This window comes from Aedes albopictus, chromosome 1 (genome assembly GCF_035046485.1).
Source record: "Aedes albopictus strain Foshan chromosome 1, AalbF5, whole genome shotgun sequence".
Lineage (NCBI taxonomy): Eukaryota > Metazoa > Arthropoda > Insecta > Diptera > Culicidae > Aedes > Aedes albopictus.
Window position 1 is genome coordinate 82,602,595 of NC_085136.1, and position 20,377 is coordinate 82,622,971.

At 42.4% G+C, this 20,377-nt stretch overlaps 2 protein-coding genes across 11 annotated transcripts in view; one reads left to right on the forward strand and one right to left on the reverse strand.

Annotated features, from left to right (window-relative positions):
• Positions 1 to 20,377, reverse strand: part of LOC115263576 (bromodomain-containing protein DDB_G0270170) — a 446,118-nt gene that overhangs the window by 34,807 nt on the left and 390,934 nt on the right. The window lies entirely within an intron of this gene.
• Positions 3,847 to 6,609, forward strand: LOC134285211 (uncharacterized). 2 transcript variants are annotated; one of them, XM_062845588.1, is made up of 3 exons: positions 3,847 to 6,077; positions 6,136 to 6,210; positions 6,270 to 6,609. In XM_062845588.1, the coding sequence occupies exon 1, from the start codon at positions 3,848 to 3,850 to the stop codon at positions 5,918 to 5,920; it is 2,073 nt and encodes a 690-aa protein (XP_062701572.1). In that variant the 5' UTR covers position 3,847; the 3' UTR covers positions 5,921 to 6,077; positions 6,136 to 6,210; positions 6,270 to 6,609. The 2 variants fall into 2 exon arrangements, with proteins under 2 accessions (XP_062701572.1, XP_062701566.1); XM_062845582.1 differs by having other exon boundaries at positions 6,136 to 6,535.

Below are 20,377 nucleotides of genomic sequence, written 5' to 3' on the forward strand. Positions count from 1 at the left end.
CACCTCAAAAAAAATCAGAAGATATCTTGATCCATACTCTATATCTGCACGGAACCCGATTTTGAAAATATTGCTTCGTTATTTAATAAAAAAAATCAAAAACCAAGAAAGTGAGGAAAAGCTTCCAGTTTCGCCTTAATGTGACGAAGATAAAGTACATGATGGCAAAGGGCTCTAGGTAGGATAAAACGCACCAACAACCCCTCCCCGAATCTACGGTGATGGAATCGAGGCGGGTGAAGAATTCGTGTACTTGGACTCACTGGTAACAGCCGACAACGGCACCAGCAGAGAAATTCAGAGATGCATTGTGGCAGGCAATCAAACCTACTTTGGACTCCGTAGAACTCTCCGATCTAACAAAGCTCGCCGTCACACGAAGTTAACTATCTACAAAACGTTGATTAGAGTGCAGAGAACCAACGCGCCCTTGGAGTTTTTGAACGGGATGCTGCCATCTACGGCGGAGTGTAGATGAAAGACGGGACTTGGAGATGGCGAATAAATCACGAGATGCATCAGCTGCTGAAAGAACCAACCATCGTCCGCACCGTGAAATTTGGGAGGCTACGAAGGACGGGTCACTTCATCAGGATGTCGGATAGCGTACCGACTAAAATGGTTCTCGAGAGGAATTCGACCGATACAAAACGACGTGGTGCGCAGTGAGCGAGATGGATCGATGTGGACCCTTCGCAGAGTGCGTGACTTGAGACGCAAAGCCATGTACCGAGTCGAATGCAGACGTACAGCACAGAACACTCAGGCCTTAGTCTAACTGGTAAGGTAAGTAAGATCATCTTTTGTCATCTGTCACCAAAAATAAACGAGTTTGTGAGAAGTTATCAAGTCGGATTCATCGACGGTCGGTCGACAACGTACCAGATTTTCATCGTGCGGCAAATTCTTTAGAAATGCCGTGAATACCAGGTCCCAACGCATCACTTGTTCATCGAACTCAAGGCGGCATATCACAGTACTGATCGTACTGAGCTAGGGAAAATCATGGATGAAAATGGGTTTCCTGGCAGCTGGCCAGACTGATTGAAGCAACGGTGGACGGTATGCAAAACTGCATAACGTGAACTATCCAATTAATTCAAATCTAGCCAGAGACTGCGACAAGGTGATGGACTCTCATGGCTGCTGTTCAACATTGTCCTGTAATGCGAATAACCGGGCTCAACAGCTGGGGTACGATTGCAACAAAATCCGGTCAATTCCGAACGATACGCAGGATATTATTGCCAGAACATTTGGAACGTTGGTGTACATCCGCTGAAACACGAAACAGCAAAGGTTGGACTGATGGCGAATGCGTCTAAAACAAATACATGCTCAGAGATAGTTTCGGCTTTGCAGTCTTGTTTTAGTGGAACAAACTATTTAATTTTGTCCGACGTTTCGACACCGGGTTCGGCGTCTTCTTCAGGGAAACTGTAGTATTGATGTTTTATTTAGTGTGATTGTACAATTTTTGATGTTATGTTACTTACAAATTGATGTTGTTCTTTGTCTTAGGGTATGGTTGTTCTGTTACGGTCAGTATAAGGTTTTGGTCGGTACATGTCCTAAAAATGTCATATTGTGTTTGAATTACTAGTAAAGTTGTTAAATTAAGCTTCTTACATATGGTTGGTCAACTGGTCAATTAAAATTTAATTTTATAGTTTAGTCACTTTTAGTTTTGCTCACTCTGTTTTCGGGCACTATTGATTGTTAAGCTCTTATCATGGACAATGGCGTTACTGATATAAAGATGAAATATTTCAAATTGGCAAAATCGTTATTGGGAAGGGGTGGTGTGGATTTTGTTTTTAATAGTGTGTAGGATTGATGCATATGTATTGTGCAAACCTTCTACGTCTGACCGCTTATTGACTGCATGTGAAGTGTTTACAATATGACACATCTCTATAAAGCTCAGACCTGAATATGATCTACATTCTTCTAATATTTGTGTGTTATCAAAGTTGAACCTATGATTGTGGTCTATACAATGACTTATCAATGCTGTTTTTTCTCTGAGAGTGTCGATGTTGCTTGTAGTGTTAGTGTTACATAGCTCTTGCAGTCTATCTAGCTTGTTTACATCTGATCGATGACCAGACAGCCTAGTTTTTAATTTGTTCTGAGTCATGCCAATATAGCATGATTGGCACTCTGAACATGGAATTTTGTATATTATGTTTGACTTTTCATTTTTGCTTACAGGATCCTTCATGTTGGTGTGGAATTCGAAGATAGTGCGTAGTTGCTTACTGGTGATCAGGACGTTTGGAAGCTGTGGTTTGAGGACTTTTATGATGTTGTCGGTCAGTCTGGGAACGTATGGAATGGACATGTAGGTCTTGGACGTTTCGCTGTCATTGGTTTGTGCGTTGTCATGGCTATTAGACTCCGTCTCGTCGGGGAATCCTGATTCTGTGCAGTGCCTTGTTATGGATGTATCGCTGTTGCTGTGCGTTTGGTCGATGCTTGGAGATTGATTGTGGGAGGAGATTGCTATTGGGAGATTGGCTGCCTGTGCATTGGGGTCTGTGTTAACGCTGCTTGGTGGGTTGATGTGTTCCTGTGCCTTCTTGTGATGGTAGTTATTGATGAGACGGTTTATGAACGAGCGTGGATAGTTGTTGAGCTGCAGATGGTTATGTATTGTGGATGCTAATGTTGCCAAGTCTCCTGTGCTGGTGAGAGCGTACACTCGATGAATGAAATTGTACGCAACGTTGATCTTATGCTTCATTTGATGGAATGATCGGAAGTTGAGCATCCTCCCAGATGCTATTGGCTTGGAGTACCACATAGTTTCTAGTGTCTGGTCGTCGTTTCTTGTCACTGCTATGTCTAAGAAGGCCAACTTTTGGTTGTCTTCTACTTCAACGGTGAACTGTAGTCTGCTTTCACAGCTGTTGAAAGCAGCTAAGACTTCCTGTATCTTGTTGTGTGGGATGACCAGAAACATGTCATCGACATATTTTTTGAGGAACGGTATGATGAAACTGAGCTTGCCTAGTGCCTGGTCTATGATCGTGTCAAGGACCATATCTGCAAGGATCGGTGATAGCGGACTGCCCATCGCTGTTCCGAACGTTTGTACGTAGAATTTGTCTTTGTAACAGAAATAGCTGGACGCCATACAGAATTCCACAATCTCAAGGAATAAATCGAGATTGATGTTGGTGTCTATTTCGCCCCACCTATCTATTATCACTTTACATACCAGGCCTCTCGGTACGTTGGTGAATAATGACACGACATCCAGGGATATCATGATATGACCATCAGGGATTTTCATCGACCTGATTTCCTGACTAAACTCGAAGGAGCTCGGTGTGCTATATTTGCTCCTGAGCGAGGATTGGAGTATGTCCGCCAAGTATTTAGACAGTTGATACGTGGGTGCAGTTGTATTGGGGATCACGGGCCGGAGAGGCAGGCTGTCCTTATGCGCCTTGGGTTGGCCGTAGATCCTTGGACATGTAGCGTTGTAAATCTTTAGCTGTCGTGCTTGTTTGTGGTCGATCAGCTTCAGATTTTTTAAACGGGTGACGAAGGTGTTGTTTTTCGCTTGAATGCTGTTGGTGGGGTCTCGCGTTATTCTGCTATAGGTTTCGGCGTCTTCAACTAGGCTGCTCATTTTGGTTTCATATTCGGTCGTGTACATGATGACTGTCCTATTTCCTTTGTCGGCGGAGAGGACGCATATTTCAGGGTGGGACTTCAGGAATACCCTGGTGGTCTTTGCGGCTGATAGACAGAACCTAGTGACAGAGTCGTTGCATTCTTTCCGTTCATTGAAGCTGTGTATGTAGTTTTGAATTACGTTCACTGCTTTGCACCGGCAATGAGGGACCATTGCCGGTGCAAAGCAGTGAACGTAATTCAGTACTACATACACAGCTTCAATAAACGGAAAGAATGCAACGACTCTGTCACTAGGTTCTGTCTATCAGCCGCAAAGACCACCAGGGTATTCCTGAAGTCCCACCCTGAAATATGCGTCCTCTCCGCCGACAAAGGAAATAGGACAGTCATCATGTACACGACCGAATATGAAACCAAAATGAGCAGCCTAGTTGAAGACGCCGAAACCTATAGCAGAATAACGCGAGACCCCACCAACAGCATTCAAGCGAAAAACAACACCTTCGTCACCCGTTTAAAAAATCTGAAGCTGATCGACCACAAACAAGCACGACAGCTAAAGATTTACAACGCTACATGTCCAAGGATCTACGGCCAACCCAAGGCGCATAAGGACAGCCTGCCTCTCCGGCCCGTGATCCCCAATACAACTGCACCCACGTATCAACTGTCTAAATACTTGGCGGACATACTCCAATCCTCGCTCAGGAGCAAATATAGCACACCGAGCTCCTTCGAGTTTAGTCAGGAAATCAGGTCGATGAAAATCCCTGATGGTCATATCATGATATCCCTGGATGTCGTGTCATTATTCACCAACGTACCGAGAGGCCTGGTATGTAAAGTGATAATAGATAGGTGGGGCGAAATAGACACCAACATCAATCTCGATTTATTCCTTGAGATTGTGGAATTCTGTATGGCGTCCAGCTATTTCTGTTACAAAGACAAATTCTACGTACAAACGTTCGGAACAGCGATGGGCAGTCCGCTATCACCGATCCTTGCAGATATGGTCCTTGACACGATCATAGACCAGGCACTAGGCAAGCTCAGTTTCATCATACCGTTCCTCAAAAAATATGTCGATGACATGTTTCTGGTCATCCCACACAACAAGATACAGGAAGTCTTAGCTGCTTTCAACAGCTGTGAAAGCAGACTACAGTTCACCGTTGAAGTAGAAGACAACCAAAAGTTGGCCTTCTTAGACATAGCAGTGACAAGAAACGACGACCAGACACTAGAAACTATGTGGTACTCCAAGCCAATAGCATCTGGGAGGATGCTCAACTTCCGATCATTCCATCAAATGAAGCATAAGATCAACGTTGCGTACAATTTCATTCATCGAGTGTACGCTCTCACCAGCACAGGAGACTTGGCAACATTAGCATCCACAATACATAACCATCTGCAGCTCAACAACTATCCACGCTCGTTCATAAACCGTCTCATCAATAACTACCATCACAAGAAGGCACAGGAACACATCAACCCACCAAGCAGCGTTAACACAGACTCCAATGCACAGGCAGCCAATCTCCCAATAGCAATCTCCTCCCACAATCAACCTCCAAGCATCGACCAAACGCACAGCAACAGCGATACATCCATAACAAGGCACTGCACAGAATCAGGATTCCCCGACGAGACGGAGTCTAATAGCCATGACAACGCACAAACCAATGACAGCGAAACGTCCAAGACCTACATGTCCATTCCATACGTTCCCAGACTGACCGACAACATCATCAAAGTCCTCAAACCACAGCTTCCAAACGTCCTGATCACCAGTAAGCAACTACGCACTATCTTCGAATTCCACACCAACATGAAGGATCCTGTAAGCAAAAATGAAAAGTCAAACATAATATACAAAATTCCATGTTCAGAGTGCCAATCATGCTATATTGGCATGACTCAGAACAAATTAAAAACTAGGCTGTCTGGTCATCGATCAGATGTAAACAAGCTAGATAGACTGCAAGAGCTATGTAACACTAACACTACAAGCAACATCGACACTCTCAGAGAAAAAACAGCATTGATAAGTCATTGTATAGACCACAATCATAGGTTCAACTTTGATAACACACAAATATTAGAAGAATGTAGATCATATTCAGGTCTGAGCTTTATAGAGATGTGTCATATTGTAAACACTTCACATGCAGTCAATAAGCGGTCAGACGTAGAAGGTTTGCACAATACATATGCATCAATCCTACACACTATTAAAAACAAAATCCACACCACCCCTTCCCAATAACGATTTTGCCAATTTGAAATATTTCATCTTTATATCAGTAACGCCATTGTCCATGATAAGAGCTTAACAATCAATAGTGCCCGAAAACAGAGTGAGCAAAACTAAAAGTGACTAAACTATAAAATTAAATTTTAATTGACCAGTTGACCAACCATATGTAAGAAGCTTAATTTAACAACTTTACTAGTAATTCAAACACAATATGTCATTTTTAGGACATGTACCGACCAAAACCTTATACTGACCGTAACAGAACAACCATACCCTAAGACAAAGAACAACATCAATTTGTAAGTAACATAACATCAAAAATTGTACAATCACACTAAATAAAACATCAATACTACAGTTTCCCTGAAGAAGACGCCGAACCCGGTGTCGAAACGTCGGACAAAATTAAATAGTTTGTTCCACTAAAACAAGACTGCAAAGCCGAAACTATCTCTGATCTCCAATCACAGTCGAACCAACATAACACCAAATACATGCTGATAGGCAGAAATGAACATGGCAGAATTTGTCTAGGAAGTAACGTCACGATAGACCAGGATACCTTTGGAGTGGTGGAGGTATTCGTCTGCCTTGATTCCTTGCTAACGGCTGACTACAATGCTGTTTATAGCTGCCGGCCCTTATCGCATTAATGCAGGGCTCTGGTGTGGTGGACCTTCTTATCCGTGCTACTCGTGGGATGAAAATATGAGTTCCAACAATCAAAAATCATCTAGTGTAAGTAGAAGTGGTAAGGATAACCCCTTTTCGAGAAGCCGGTTGGCTAGGAGAGGAGAGGTAGTAGGAGTAGAGAGCTTTGCCCACAGTGCCAGCGTTGGAAGTCCGATTCCTTCCCCGGCTAGGCTGTGGGGGTAGATAGTGGACGGAGCGTGGTTGATGAGGGCTATCAATCAAGATCAAGTTGAGCTCTCTGCGATGGAGCTGTGCAGCAGCCTGGCAAAATGGCAAAATAGTTGACTTTGCGTCCTCGAAACTTAACATAAGCAAGCACCTCAAGCAGGCCTTGTTGCGACCTCAAAAGTTAATGAACCATGCAAAAGTTACGTAGTCTACCCAGACGACACCCTTCGCTTTTGCAGGTAGCCCGAAAGGTTTAGCAGAAGTGACTGTTTTTGTTAAACACTCGCTGAAGCGGGTGAGGCAGCCGTCAGGTGAGGAGCTATGAGGCGGTACCCACAAGGCTAGGAGGATACTAACCCCGAAGGTTGGCAGTAATGTCGGCAAGTCGGATCCCAGCCAGGCGCCCTGGAAAGCTGGAAAGGGTGGACCTGAAAAGGCTGGCCCGTCCTGGATGGAAGCGAACAGGAGGTTGCGACCGTTGCAACGGTTGCAACGCTTTGTTAGGCTCTCAGCAATCGCAGAGTAGAGCGAACCAAAGTGAGGAACTTCTTTGGACGAAAGTTGAGCGAAAGAGAAAAAGAAGAACCCGCAAGTCAAGGAGATTAGGGACGCCAAATCAAGACTCCGTAGAAAAGCAGGTGAAAAACGCGTGAACAGCGACGCGCTCGTCATCAAGGCCGAACTGTCCAAGTACTCGGATGTCTTGAGGACAGTGCGAAGCTACGCCAAGCTGGTGGATCAGTATTAGATGTACTTGTACGGGTGAAATGATACTAGAGCTTAAGCGCGACAAGGAACGCAAGCGCATTCATTTTCATTTATTTAGTTAACATCAATTCATGATCATACTGAATCAACAATTTGCCGCCATAATACTCGATTTGCAGCTGCAGCTCTCCAACGTCGGTCACGCCCAACACTCGCCAGATCACGCTCCACCTGGTCCGCCCATCGTGCTCTCTGTGCTCCACGCCTTCTTGTACCAACCGCTTGGTTAGCAAAACAAACTTTACAGGGTTGTTATCCGGCATTCTTGCAACATGCCCTGCCCACCGTATTCTTCCGGCTTTGGCCACTTTCTGGATGTTGGGTTCGCCGTAAAGTGCAGCGAGCTCGTGGTTCATCCTTCTCCGCCACACACCGTTCTCCTGCACGCCGCCGAAGATCGTCCTTAGCACCCGTTGCTCGAAAACTCCGAGTGCTTGCAGGTCCTCCTCGAGCATCGTCCATGTCTCGTGTCCGTAGAGAACCACCGGTCTTATTAACGTCTTGTACATGGTAATTTGGTGCGGGGGTGAATCTTTTTTGACCGCAGTTTCAACGCAAGGGCACCGCCTACAAAACTCTGGCGCGAGAGGTCCTTGGTGAAGAGGTCCAGGTGAGGGCTCTAACAGCGTAGGCAACTCTGAAGGTGAAGAACCTAGACGAGATCACCAAAGTGGAAGAGCTCGTCACGGCACTGCGGCAACAGTGCGAGGTGCAGGTGGCCGCCGCAGCCGTCAGGCTACGGAAGGGGCCGGCAGGGACACAGGTAGCTTTGGTTCAGCTACCAGTGGCGGACGTAAAAAAGTCCGTTAAAGAACGGATAATCAAGGTAAGCTGATGCGTATGTCATCTGACCTTCCACGAGCCACCGGAGATATGTTTCGGGTGTCTAGAATCAGGACACAAGTCATGAAACTGACAGGCCCTGACTGACAGGAGCAAGCTCTGCAGGTGATGCGGCGTCGAAGGCCATAAGGCACAAGGCTGCACGAGTTCACGCACGTTTGTACCGGGAAAATCCGTGAACAACAGACACCCAACGGGTGGTCCAAGGTGCCCGGCCTTAAAAAGCCATAGTGAACAAATTACAGTGCAGAGAACGCAGCTGAACCTCAACCACTGTGACGCAGCTCAGCATCTGCTTTGTCAGGCAGTTTCTGAGTGGGGAACGGATAGCGCCATCGTACCGGATGCATACCAAGTTCCCATCGGTAATGGTAATAGGGTCGCGGATGGGTTCGGGAAAATGTAGGTGATATGGACGATGGGTAAATACCCCGTCCAGGAGCTGGTGTCTACTATTTATGAGGGCTTTGTGGTCGCCGAAGTAAACGGGGTCTTCTTTTGTAGTCGCTGTGCGCCTCCGCGGTGGTCGATCGAGCAGTTCACGCAGATGCTGGACTGTATGACGACCGTGCAGACTGGACAAAGGCCGGTTGTAATAGCAGGTGACTTCAATGTCTAGGCAGTGGAATGGGGAAGCCGTTGCACGAACCAGTGACGTCAGATCCTGCTAGAGACACTCGCCATATCAGATGTCGGTACTAAGAGTACCATTAGTCGAAACGGAGCGGAGTCAATTATTGACGTGACCTTTTGTAGTCCTGGCTTAACAAGTAGTTGGAACTGGAGAGTAGATGATGGCTACACTCACAGCGACCACCTGGCGGTTCGCTACTGTATCGATTACAACAACAGCAGACAGCGGATAGAAGAAGAGGCGGCTAGGCCAAGGCCAAGCCCTCGCAACAACGAGGTGTTTAGAGAGGCGCTCAGCAGTGAGCGAAACCTACTCGGTTTAAGCGGGGACGAGCTAGTAGCGGTGCTCTCATGTTTGCGTGATATGCGCCCAAACCAGGCAAGGGTAGGTACCCTAGAAATGGGATTCCTCTGGCTTACTGGTGCACTCAAGAGATTACAAATCTGCGCCGCGCAAGCCTACGGGCTAGAAGCCGAATGCAGAGAGCATGATCTGAGGAAGAGCGAAACGAACTGAGGGTGGTGTTCGCCGCTGCAAATTCGCGCTGAAGACGGAGATAAGAGCAAGCAAAAAGGTCTGTTTTGAGGGTCTCTGTCAGAGTGCCAATGCGAACCCGTGGGGTGATGCCTACCGGATCGTGATGGCCAAGATGAGAGATGTAATGGCTTCTACAGAGCAATCTCCAGAGATGTTAAAGGGGATCATCGAGGGTTTTTTTTCCGCGTCATGATCCTAGTCCTTGGCCTCCTTTCGTGGGACAGTCGGGGACTGAGGCTGGCGATGGGGAGAAGGTCACCGATGTGGAGATTGCGGGGATAGCAAATTTCCTTAGCGTAGGTAAGGCCCTAGGTCCAGACGGAGTTTCTGAACTTGGCCTTAAAAGTAGCTATGGCGGGGAAGGTGCTCGAGGAGATCATCCTCAACAGACTTACAGGGTGCGGCAGGAAAAAATGCGAAAAGTTCAAGGCACTATTACACGCTAAATATGGGATATGTATGACTATTTTTTCATGACAGTGTATCAGTCAATGTCTATATTCTAGCACTGAAAAATAAAAATGAACATATTTGGTCGGGGTTCTGCTAAACCGAACCAAAGACCATTTTTTGAAAAATTGAGTTTTCTTAACCATTAGATGAAGAATATGATGATCTTCTTTTCGTGTAAAAATCCAGTCATTCTGACAGCTCTTCGTGGAGTATATTCAATATTTCTGTTTGGCAGAACATACAAAAAATAAAATTGCATCCAACCAGAGTGAACTGTAAACCATTCCATAGAATCAGCGAAATATTTTAGTTTTGGTCCAAATGATGAACATTTCAAGTTTTCCTCATCGCTGTCAGATTTCTAACTTCTAACCGACTCATAGTAACAATCTTTGAGAGAATTTAGCACGTAATCAAAAATACGGGTGTTGGAGGATCGATTTGGATTTCGATGGCGTTGATCGCCATTTTTCCAAATCACAGTCAGCCAGACCGAACCAAATCCACTGCATTTAAAAATCAATTTATTCTCAACAATACAAAGATGAACTGGCTTTGAATACATGCGTTATGTTGATACACCTCATACTGATATTTTAACCCAGGAGCCGTCATTGAACAACGAGGCTAATAAGAATAATAAAGCTTGAAAAAAATCAAACACTTGGTTCGCTTTGGCTGATCGAAAAATGGCGTTTTCACGAAAACCATGCTAGAGAAGAATGTTTAGAACTTGATTCAGACTTAACAACTGACCTTCAGCTAAGTAAAATGACCTAGAGGTAACGTGCTTGGTTATCACTTAAAGGACCCAAGTTCGAATCTCTTTAATATTTTCGAATTTTTTTTTTGTCTTAGTTCACTTTGGCAGACCATTTTCATGGTTTTCTTCGACCAGTATAAATTTGAAGTACACAAATTGCTCCGTTTTCACATCTCAGGACCTCAGGACATGCAAGGACATCATTTGACATAATCATTCTTGTTCTGTGCCTGCACATGCACCGCCTATAAAAAACATAGATGGGAAGGGCTGAGCTGGGAGGGCTTCCGCCGTTTACATTTCACACTATTTTGAGACCTTTGTGCTACCATACTACGCGTTCTCTCTGATTCATGTAAAGGATTGTGAGTGATATCGATTTCAACTTCATAGACACTGAAAAATCGAGATTTTTTTTATCACATTCCGACTGGTTTTCTCTGAAACAAAGAAACACAGTCAGCCACACTGAACTATGAACCATATTCCAATGTTTTTGTTCAGCCAGAGTGAACTGAGTGCAAAGTACTGAGAAATTAAATGGTATTATATCAATGATTTTAAATAATTTACATGTTTTCTTCATCTCTGATGGTTAATAAAGGCTTGTAAGTTACATGTGTGCGAAAAAGTTTCAAATAATCTTAGCTGTTGTTTATTTCTGAGTTGTTGAACTTGAAGCTTAATTATCTCGGAATAAACTTTTTGGCGCTTAGTTCGGTTTAGCAGAACCCCGGCCATTTGATGTTTAACATGTGATAATGTAGGCCTAATAAGCGGATATCAATAAACTGCGCGCCCAATGGTCATTAAACAAAATGACTATAACAGTAACAAAATTAGCTCAAATTCGATGAACAACCAGACCACACTGATCCAGAGTCATGTAGTTTCACATACCAGATGAAATAAGTACATATATTTGATGATATTGTAGAGAAAATCAAAAATTTTGTTTTATCAGATGCGAAATTTAGCGACCTGTGCGATTTTCTGCGGTTTGAAAATTCTGGTTGTCTTCATCTTCAGGCGCCGCCCTGTAAAGGTTAGTGACCAAAATGGGAAATTTTTTAATTAACTTTTCAGAAAACTAGCCTATTATAGATCATGGAACGTTGAAACATAGTTTGGTTAATGTCAAATGGACGAAAATAAGGTTTGAAGTTGAAAAACACTTTCGCATTTTTTCCTGCCGCATACTGTAAGGCATACCGGAGGTGTACATGGTCTCTCGAGCAACCAGATTGGCTTCCGGAAGGAGAGGTCGTTCGTAGGCGCTAGTTTTCGACACAGAGGTGGGTCGGAAGTGCTTTCACATAACCTCAGGAGTCCCGCAAAGTTCCACCTGGGTCCGGTGTAATGGAATGTCATGTACGACGGTTGTCACGTTGATTATGCCTGCAAAAGAGGCCTCCACAGCTATAGTGGCACTGTCCAGAGATGTCCAATATCTCTGCGGTGTATGCCACCAAGCTAGTAAACTTCTGGTTAGTGTCGCTTCGTATATACTAAAGTATGACGGCCCGGCTTGGAGCATAGCGCTTAGTACCAAAAGCTACCGTGGTAAGCTGGTAAGTACTTATAGGCTAATGTACCTGAGAGTTGCGAGCACGTACCGTACCGTGTCACACGATGCGCTCTGCGTCATCACTGGTATGGTATCTATCGGTATCCTTATCGGGGACGACAGTGAGTGCTTCGAAATGCACGGTACAAGAGGCATACGCCGAACTACCAGATAGGCTTCCAAAATCGAAGATCACGACAATATTTGAAAATAATTCCTCTCTCGCTTTGACATTCATGATTGCACACAACAGAGACGTGTGTGTGTTCATCTAATTCCATTCGAAGGGGATTTGAATTGTGAAAAGGAACAAACCATGTGCATTAGTGAAATCGAGTTCAGTTCGGTGTCTTCAGGGGTTGCAGATCAAGTGGCTCCGTAGCTTGGAGGGAAGAAGCGCCCTTTTAGCGAGTGGGTTCGATTCCCACCAGAGCACATGGATTTTTTCATAATTCAAATCTCAATTTGTTTATCAAACACGTGTTTTTGTTGTATGCATGAATGTCAAAGCAATCAAACGTTTGAAGTTATATGTATATGTTCTCGAGGTTAGAGGAAATCAATAACGAATCGAAAAATGTGTCGCAGAATTGCTGAACGAGTCTTTTTCTATGCAAAGAAGTTGTTCTAAATAAATTGTAGGATAGATAGTTGATATGTATATTAAATTAAAATATCTATCCTACATAAATGAATGCATAGAATAGGAGCTTTGGTGTTATTTTAACATTTGCATTTCATTTTCATAACAATTACACCGAATAAACACAATATTATATCCAGAAGTTCATCTATTTAGGAGGATTGATGATTGTTCTCGAGTGTGCTGTTCGCTCTTGCATCTGGATGCACTTTTATAGTTCAACCAAATGCAATGCACCCCCTACCTATACCGGGCCGGTGGTACCTGGAAATGGATTCGAAGGTACCTGCCAACTGGCACTAGTGGTTGCCAGGATTAATGTTCCATAGTTTGGTTCACCGGAGAGACCATACGTACTCCGTTCGCAACCTACGCCCCTCTAGAAGCAGCAACAAAGTTTGTGGGATCCGTTCCGGGAAAAGAAGCTTTAGCGTGCCTTTCCGATCCATCTTTGATGTAGGTAGGTAGGTTGGTACATATCGGCAGGATGCACACAAATGTATGGTGGATTTGGATTCATACCAGGAAGTGGGATTGCGCTGCTAGTTGGTGGAGGATGCAGAGAAAATCGCCAGGAAAGTAAACGAGAAATTGGCAAGAACCTCAAACTACTTTGCGAAGAAAAGTTGATCGCTTGATAATGCGATGTTGATGTATCCGGAGTTGTGGAACGGTTGGGGAAATTTTGTACATATGACTCTTATTTGCCTTATTTAAATATTTGATGGCTTTCTGTGGGTTTTTTATAACGTCAAAGGATGTGTAAGACCACGACAGTTGATAAAAAATATGCATTTGTTTAAGCGTCTTCATCTTTCTGACAGCAGTGTACTACATATTTTCATAGCATTTAGCCACAATATGCTAATTTATCTAATGCCATTCCTTCGGAATCGTCTGTGTTAAAGCATCCCATCTTGAAATCGATATTTTATCTCTATCAGGTCATTCCGTCATCAATCTTCACTACCAGTTGCTCAAAAACTGCAAAACCCCACAGCTGATGGCTACCTAAGTCAGCTACCCATCGCACCGTAACTTATCAGCTGTCAGATTAATAAATTGTTTCACATTAGTTCATCCGATCTACTCTTAGGGTTACCATATTGTGCATACATGAAAAGAGTACATCTAGAAATTCAGATAAAAGAGTACAAAAGAGTACAGTTACAGTACCGTCTACCCCCGTTGGTTTGAACGACACCTCATGCAAATCAACGGGGTTCATTTTTTAATTTGAACTTCTAGTAACCCTGTGAGCATCGAAAAACACACCGATGGTAACCCTTTTTGCTGTTTTGTTTTGATTCTGCGTTCCATTTCACTCCGTTCCATGAGCTAAATGACGTTTGAACCATGTTTAGTTTGAACGATGTGCAGATTAAAGGGGGTCAAATTAAAAAGTGTTCAGATTAGATGAGGTCAAACCAACGGGGGTAGACGGTAATCGAGTGAATATTGATTTTCTTTCGAACTTGTTTTTTAAATTCTGTAAAGCATACATGTGACCTAAAGGTAGGCAATTTTACAACGAATTGAAAAATAAAGTTTTGTCCACTAACTACATTACTGGCTAGTGTCTACAGCGGTTCCTAACCTCGCATTTTTTTCAGTATTCAGTAATAGTTCGCATATTGACCAATCCTAATTTTTGTGTTTCAGTGAATGTTTTTCAAATCTCTTTGCTAAGAATTATTGGAAACTGTATTTTTTTGTTTTCTCGTAGATGGATTTCTTGCGATAGTTTCAAAAAAAAAAATTTAAAGGGCTCAATATTTGAAAACAGTTAAAAAAATAAACTATTTTTAAAAGATCACTTTTTATTGAGAAAGAGATACTCTCTTTATAGACCTAATCAGAAGACGTTTAAAATCAACTGATGTAAAAGGCCCCCAACTTTGACAGTTCTCCTATGAACATGACAGTTCTGTGTTTGCCTTTATTGTTCTGCAGTTGTGTAAACAGTAGCATACACGGACTTGTCAAAGAAAAAGGCCTATTGTTCATCCTCTCTTCCGATTATTACGCGTCAAAATTAAGTTTTAAACCATTTTTGCAAAACAGATCATTAGACGGCCGTTTCCAAAACATTTTTCAGCAAAGAGTAATTCAAAATCTGAATGACTTAGGCTGTTAGTACACAGGGTCAAATATTTGTCCGAAAAGAAACCAATGCTCAAAAATCTTGTTTGACTCGATCTTATTTTCACTAGTGTCAAACTGAGAGAGAGGAGACAGCTCACTGACGGCGCCTAGAGTGACTGGAAGGGAGAGTGGCGTCATGTTCCAATTTTGACAGGTCTTCTGCTCGTTTTGAACGCGTGTTTGTATGGATTTGACAGCAATTTGACACATGATCTTTGTTCCAATTTTGACATTGACGCCACTCTAAGTTAAAGGCACTCTAACGGCGCCGATGTTTACATTTCTCTTCTTACTTCTTTTTACAATTTTGTGCGCCGCACAATGATTTGAAAATTTATTATTGGTCAAAACTGTTTTGCATATTGAATTTGCTGCGACAGAGCATGGAAAATAAACGGATTCGTTGCGCTGGTTGAGGAAAACTGACCATCATCATTTTATATTCTTTAATTTTAACAAATGGAGCAAAATTTTAATAGGATACTTTGGATATTTGGCCACTCCACACCACCAATGTGCGAGTTTCAGCTCGGTTCGCCGTGACAGTTTGTGACAGGTCCTGCTTGACATTAATTAGCACGCAATCGAAGCCAGCTGTCTCCTCTCTCTCAGGTGTCAAACTGATGTTGTTTCTTGAGTTCTTTACTTGTCAAATATTTGAACCTACACGCTCCTGACAGAATACCCATTTTTTCATTGCCAGCTCTGTCACTCTTCAAGAGGCTCCATTTAAAAATACCCATTTCGAAGTTGGGCGGCCCAACTTATAAATGGGTATTTTTAAATGGAGCCTCTTGAAGAGTGACAGAGATAGCAATGAAAAAATGGGTATTCTGACGCGAGCGTGTATGTACTTCATTCCTTAGTGTGATTTCGATGGAAGAAAAAAAAACAAGGATTGCATTTCTTATGAAGATAAGACCTATACAAATGTTTGGGTAAATGGAATTGAATAGAGTTGAGTAGGTGGTAACGGATTCTAAATTGCAGTATATTGTTTTTTACCACTTGTAAGGTTATTTCATTATTATTTTTTACTAGAAAATGTGTTTTTGTTAAAAAGAGTACAATTGGGGTCATTTTACCAAAAAGAATAGTACCCCCAATTTTCAGCTGAAAAAGAGTACATGTACTCTAAAAAGAGTACGTCTGGCAACCCTATCTACTCTTCTGACCATGGATGGTACCGGTGGTGGCAGAAAGAAACTTCTTCTATTCAGAAGATACTACCTTTCGCCATCGTCGTCGCCGCACTTTGCTACCTCTATTGTGTGTGAGCGGCTTTCGAGCTGTCTCGTGGTAAACAAAAGCTCTAAGCTGACTTGCACGTTATCCTTCCCACCCACGCCACGCGCCCCTCGCACAGATCCTGACGCTCGGGCCATCTCCTCCTACACACGAACGGGAACAGCTGCTGCTGCTGCTGCTGTTTGTTGCTACTGACTGTAGCTGTTAGGCTGTGACCATAGTGGGTAAGGTGAGATGCGATCGGATGCGATAAGTTATGAGATGAGAAGAGGGATGTTTGATAGGCCATAGTGCATGAGGTTTTCAATGAGGGTGCGCATGTTGTTTTCACATCCTTTTTCGCCTATTTCGTGCGCATCAACGACTCGCGTGATTTGAGCGATGAAGTCGCTTGTATGTTGAAGCGCTTCTTTAGATATGGGTAGTGAAATGATCGTTTCATCTATAAGAGCGGAAAGATAAAATGCACCCGCTTTTTTGTTTTGCGCGGGCCGTTTTTTTTTTTTTGCTATAACTTAGTCAGTTTTGATCCTGTTGCAATAGCAAAAACCGACCAGTTCAAAAAAAATCTCGTGTAACTGTACAAGATTATTGAATTAATTATTTAAGAAAAGAATGTATAACATGTAATTATATCCGCGTGAGCGATGTCTTTATGCATACATATATTTTTACTTTCCGAACTGGGCTATCTGAGTGTTGATTTCAATTTAAATCAATATGAAACTGTTATACTCATTTTCGGCATTAAAACATTACTTGATTGTGCTGACCTCGGCAAAAAGAAACAAAAAATCGGCAAGCATGTATTATTAAGGGTATAGGTTTTTTTTATTACAAAATTTTCGGCGATATCTACGAGAAAAGATGTCTCTAATAAGTACACAATATTCTTCATAAGGACTGTATCATTAATTACACCTTTGAGGCCCTGTATTAAAAATACTAAGCCTTATTTTGACAACTGCTGTGTGTTTATGTGTTGCTAGCGCTGTAAACAAAAGATAACCTTTATTAAAAGTTAAAGTTTTTCCTCAAGTGCAGCATCGAAATCGAATGTGACCAGGTACTGCTATGAAAAATGATTATCGCTAAGAAAATTAGCAAAAGTTGGAGGTGTTAGCGTTTTTTTTTTGTCCAAAATGCTGTCAAACGATTCGGTATGCATAACACACTGATAGACTCACCCAAACGCGACAGAAAACCAGGTGCGTCCAAGTCAAATTTGGACAGCAAAATTTGCAAAATCTTCAAATGAAAAAAGGAAGTATTCATCATAGATTGCGCAAAAAAGTGTGGAACGACTATTGGTATGGTTCAGCGCACCGCGCCAAGGAGCGTAATTCCCTGAAGACTTACCCAAAACAGAAATGTCCAAAAAACAGTCAAATTCTGGCGGATTATGTGAAAACTCGGGCTCGGAAACTGTACGACGATGTTTCGAGCAAAAATTACATGTGCATAATCATGAATGATGAAACGTATGTCATATTGGACAACAAGGCACTTCCAGGGGCACAGTTTTTCACTGTAAAGCGTGGCACTGATGTTCCAAAATCGGAGAAATCGATTTTTTGCAAAAAAGTTGGGAAAATGTATTAGTTTGGCAAGCAATTGGTCAAAGTGGTATGAAATCGTCACCTTTCACCGTCCCAAGTATGAACGTCGAAATATACCGGAAGGAATGCCTCCAGAAACCAATTCTGCCACTCATCTGAAAGCACAAAGGTCCTACATTATTTTGATCGGATTTGGCATCCTGCCACTATGCGCGTCACACCTTTGACTGGTATGAAGAAAACAATGACCGATTTGTGGAAAAGGCAATGAACCCTTCAAATTGCCCGCAATTTAGACACATTAAGAAGTATTTGGCTTTGATGAAAGGGAAACTACGGCAAAAGGATAGAGGAGCAGAGGACGTCATCAAATTCAAGAAAAACTGGGCCAACCCATGCAAAACCATCGACGGAACGGTTGTCCAAAACCTTATGAAGAACACCAAGAAGAAGGTGCGAGAGGTGAATTTAATTTACAAACCAAATAAAACATTTTCAGATATAGCAATTTTCAGGTGTACTCATAATTAACGATACAGTCCTCATATTAGGTAAAACAGTATCAATCGAAATTGATGTCACACTCTTTTCGTTAAGGGATCTAGTTTTGCCTGACAAAGAAAAAAAGCAGAACTTTTCAACCAGAATCCTTTTAGCAATTAAGTTGAATACCATAAAACCTTAAACATTCTAACTTGCACATGAATAACATGCACTGAACAAATGACCATATCAAACATTGATCACTTGATTCAAATCCCGAACAGAGAAAATAAAATGTTTTCTTATACACATATAATAACAAAATTATGCTGTAAAAAAACTTAAACGATTTTATGGAATACTATTTTATATGCAATGAAATATTTTATTTTACATGGTGATCGATAGACAGTATGATAATTTTTTATTACGTCTGGCCCATCAAAATGCATGTCATGTGAAAAAGCATTGAGTTATGCTTAAAAACAACAACATATTAACGCATTTTATATTATCTACTAGCATTCCCAACACATTAAATCCGCATTGCTTTACATACACAACGAACGCAATCATAAAATAAAATCCATACCCGACAAGCATTCTCTTGCGTTCTCTTGCGATCACATGCGTCGAAGCAGCTTCATCGCATCTCCGCACTCATCGCAACTCATCTACTATGTACGGTTCATGCGTTCTGCATATAGTTTCCACAGAGTGTGCTTCGACGCTTATCCGATCTCTTATCTCTTTGCATCGCACCTCAGCCACTATGTGCTCAACGTTACTTGGAGAGAAAATCAAAAGAAGCTGCGGTGACTGGATGTTCAGCCTTTTTTTAGCCTGGCGATGTACCACGATGATTACGGTTTTATGTTTTTCTTTTAACTTGTATATTTATGGTTGGCAGGGGTCACCCCTTCAGCACCCTGTCTCTTCCATCAAGGGAATATTTGTGTAATACACTCTGTTCGTATTTTATTGGAGTTTACTTTAACACGGTGCTAAAATTAAATGTGTCACTTGAAAAGGAATGTCCACAGTTTTAATATACATACATATCCATCAAAGTTTTTAAATACATAGGTACATATTCATCAAAACGTATTAACAAATATGTTGAACAGGTTGTGGGGCTTCTATAGCCACAGCTGTAAAGTCGTGGGTATTCAGCCTGACCATGCTGAGGGTGACGAGTTCGATTTCCAGTCGGTCCAGGAACTTTTCGTAATGGAAATTTCCTTGACTTCCTTGGGCATAGAGTAGCCTGCCACACCTTATACACATGCAAACTGGTCATTAACAGAGCTGCCGTCGGACGCATAAATGTGACATTTAGATATTTTCGATGTTTTTATGTCAATTGTCATATATATTTGGATACGTGTTTTTGAAATATTTTGTCAACATATGAATTTGGTGGCCTCTGCTGTACATAGTAGCCGTCTCTATTCCACTCGGTCAATGGCTGTTTGTGACTCCAGTTCCGCACTCTGCGTAGGGCCCGCAGATCGTCCTCCACTTGGTCGACCCACCTAGCTCGCTGCGCTCCACGTCTTCTTGTACCGGTCGGATGACTCTCGAGAACCATTTTAGTCGGGTTGCTATCCGACATCCTGATGACGTGACCCGCCCACCGTAGTCTCCCGATTTTCGCGGTATGGACGATGGTTGCCCGAGCAGAGGAAAAAAGCTCAATAATAGCATATTTTGATATGGAGAACAAAAAGTGATATTTGTTTGTTTGAGATAAGAGGTAAAAGTACTGAAAATAATAACTCAATTTAACTCCTGGAACATCATAATCATAGCACATTTAGCTCTTGGTAAGATCTAACCAATAGCAGTGAGCTATTTGATTGATCTTCAAATATCATATTTTGCTATTGGTTAGATGGTTCAAGAACAAATTTTTGCTATTATTTTCAGTACTTTTACCTCTTATCTCAAACAAACCAATAT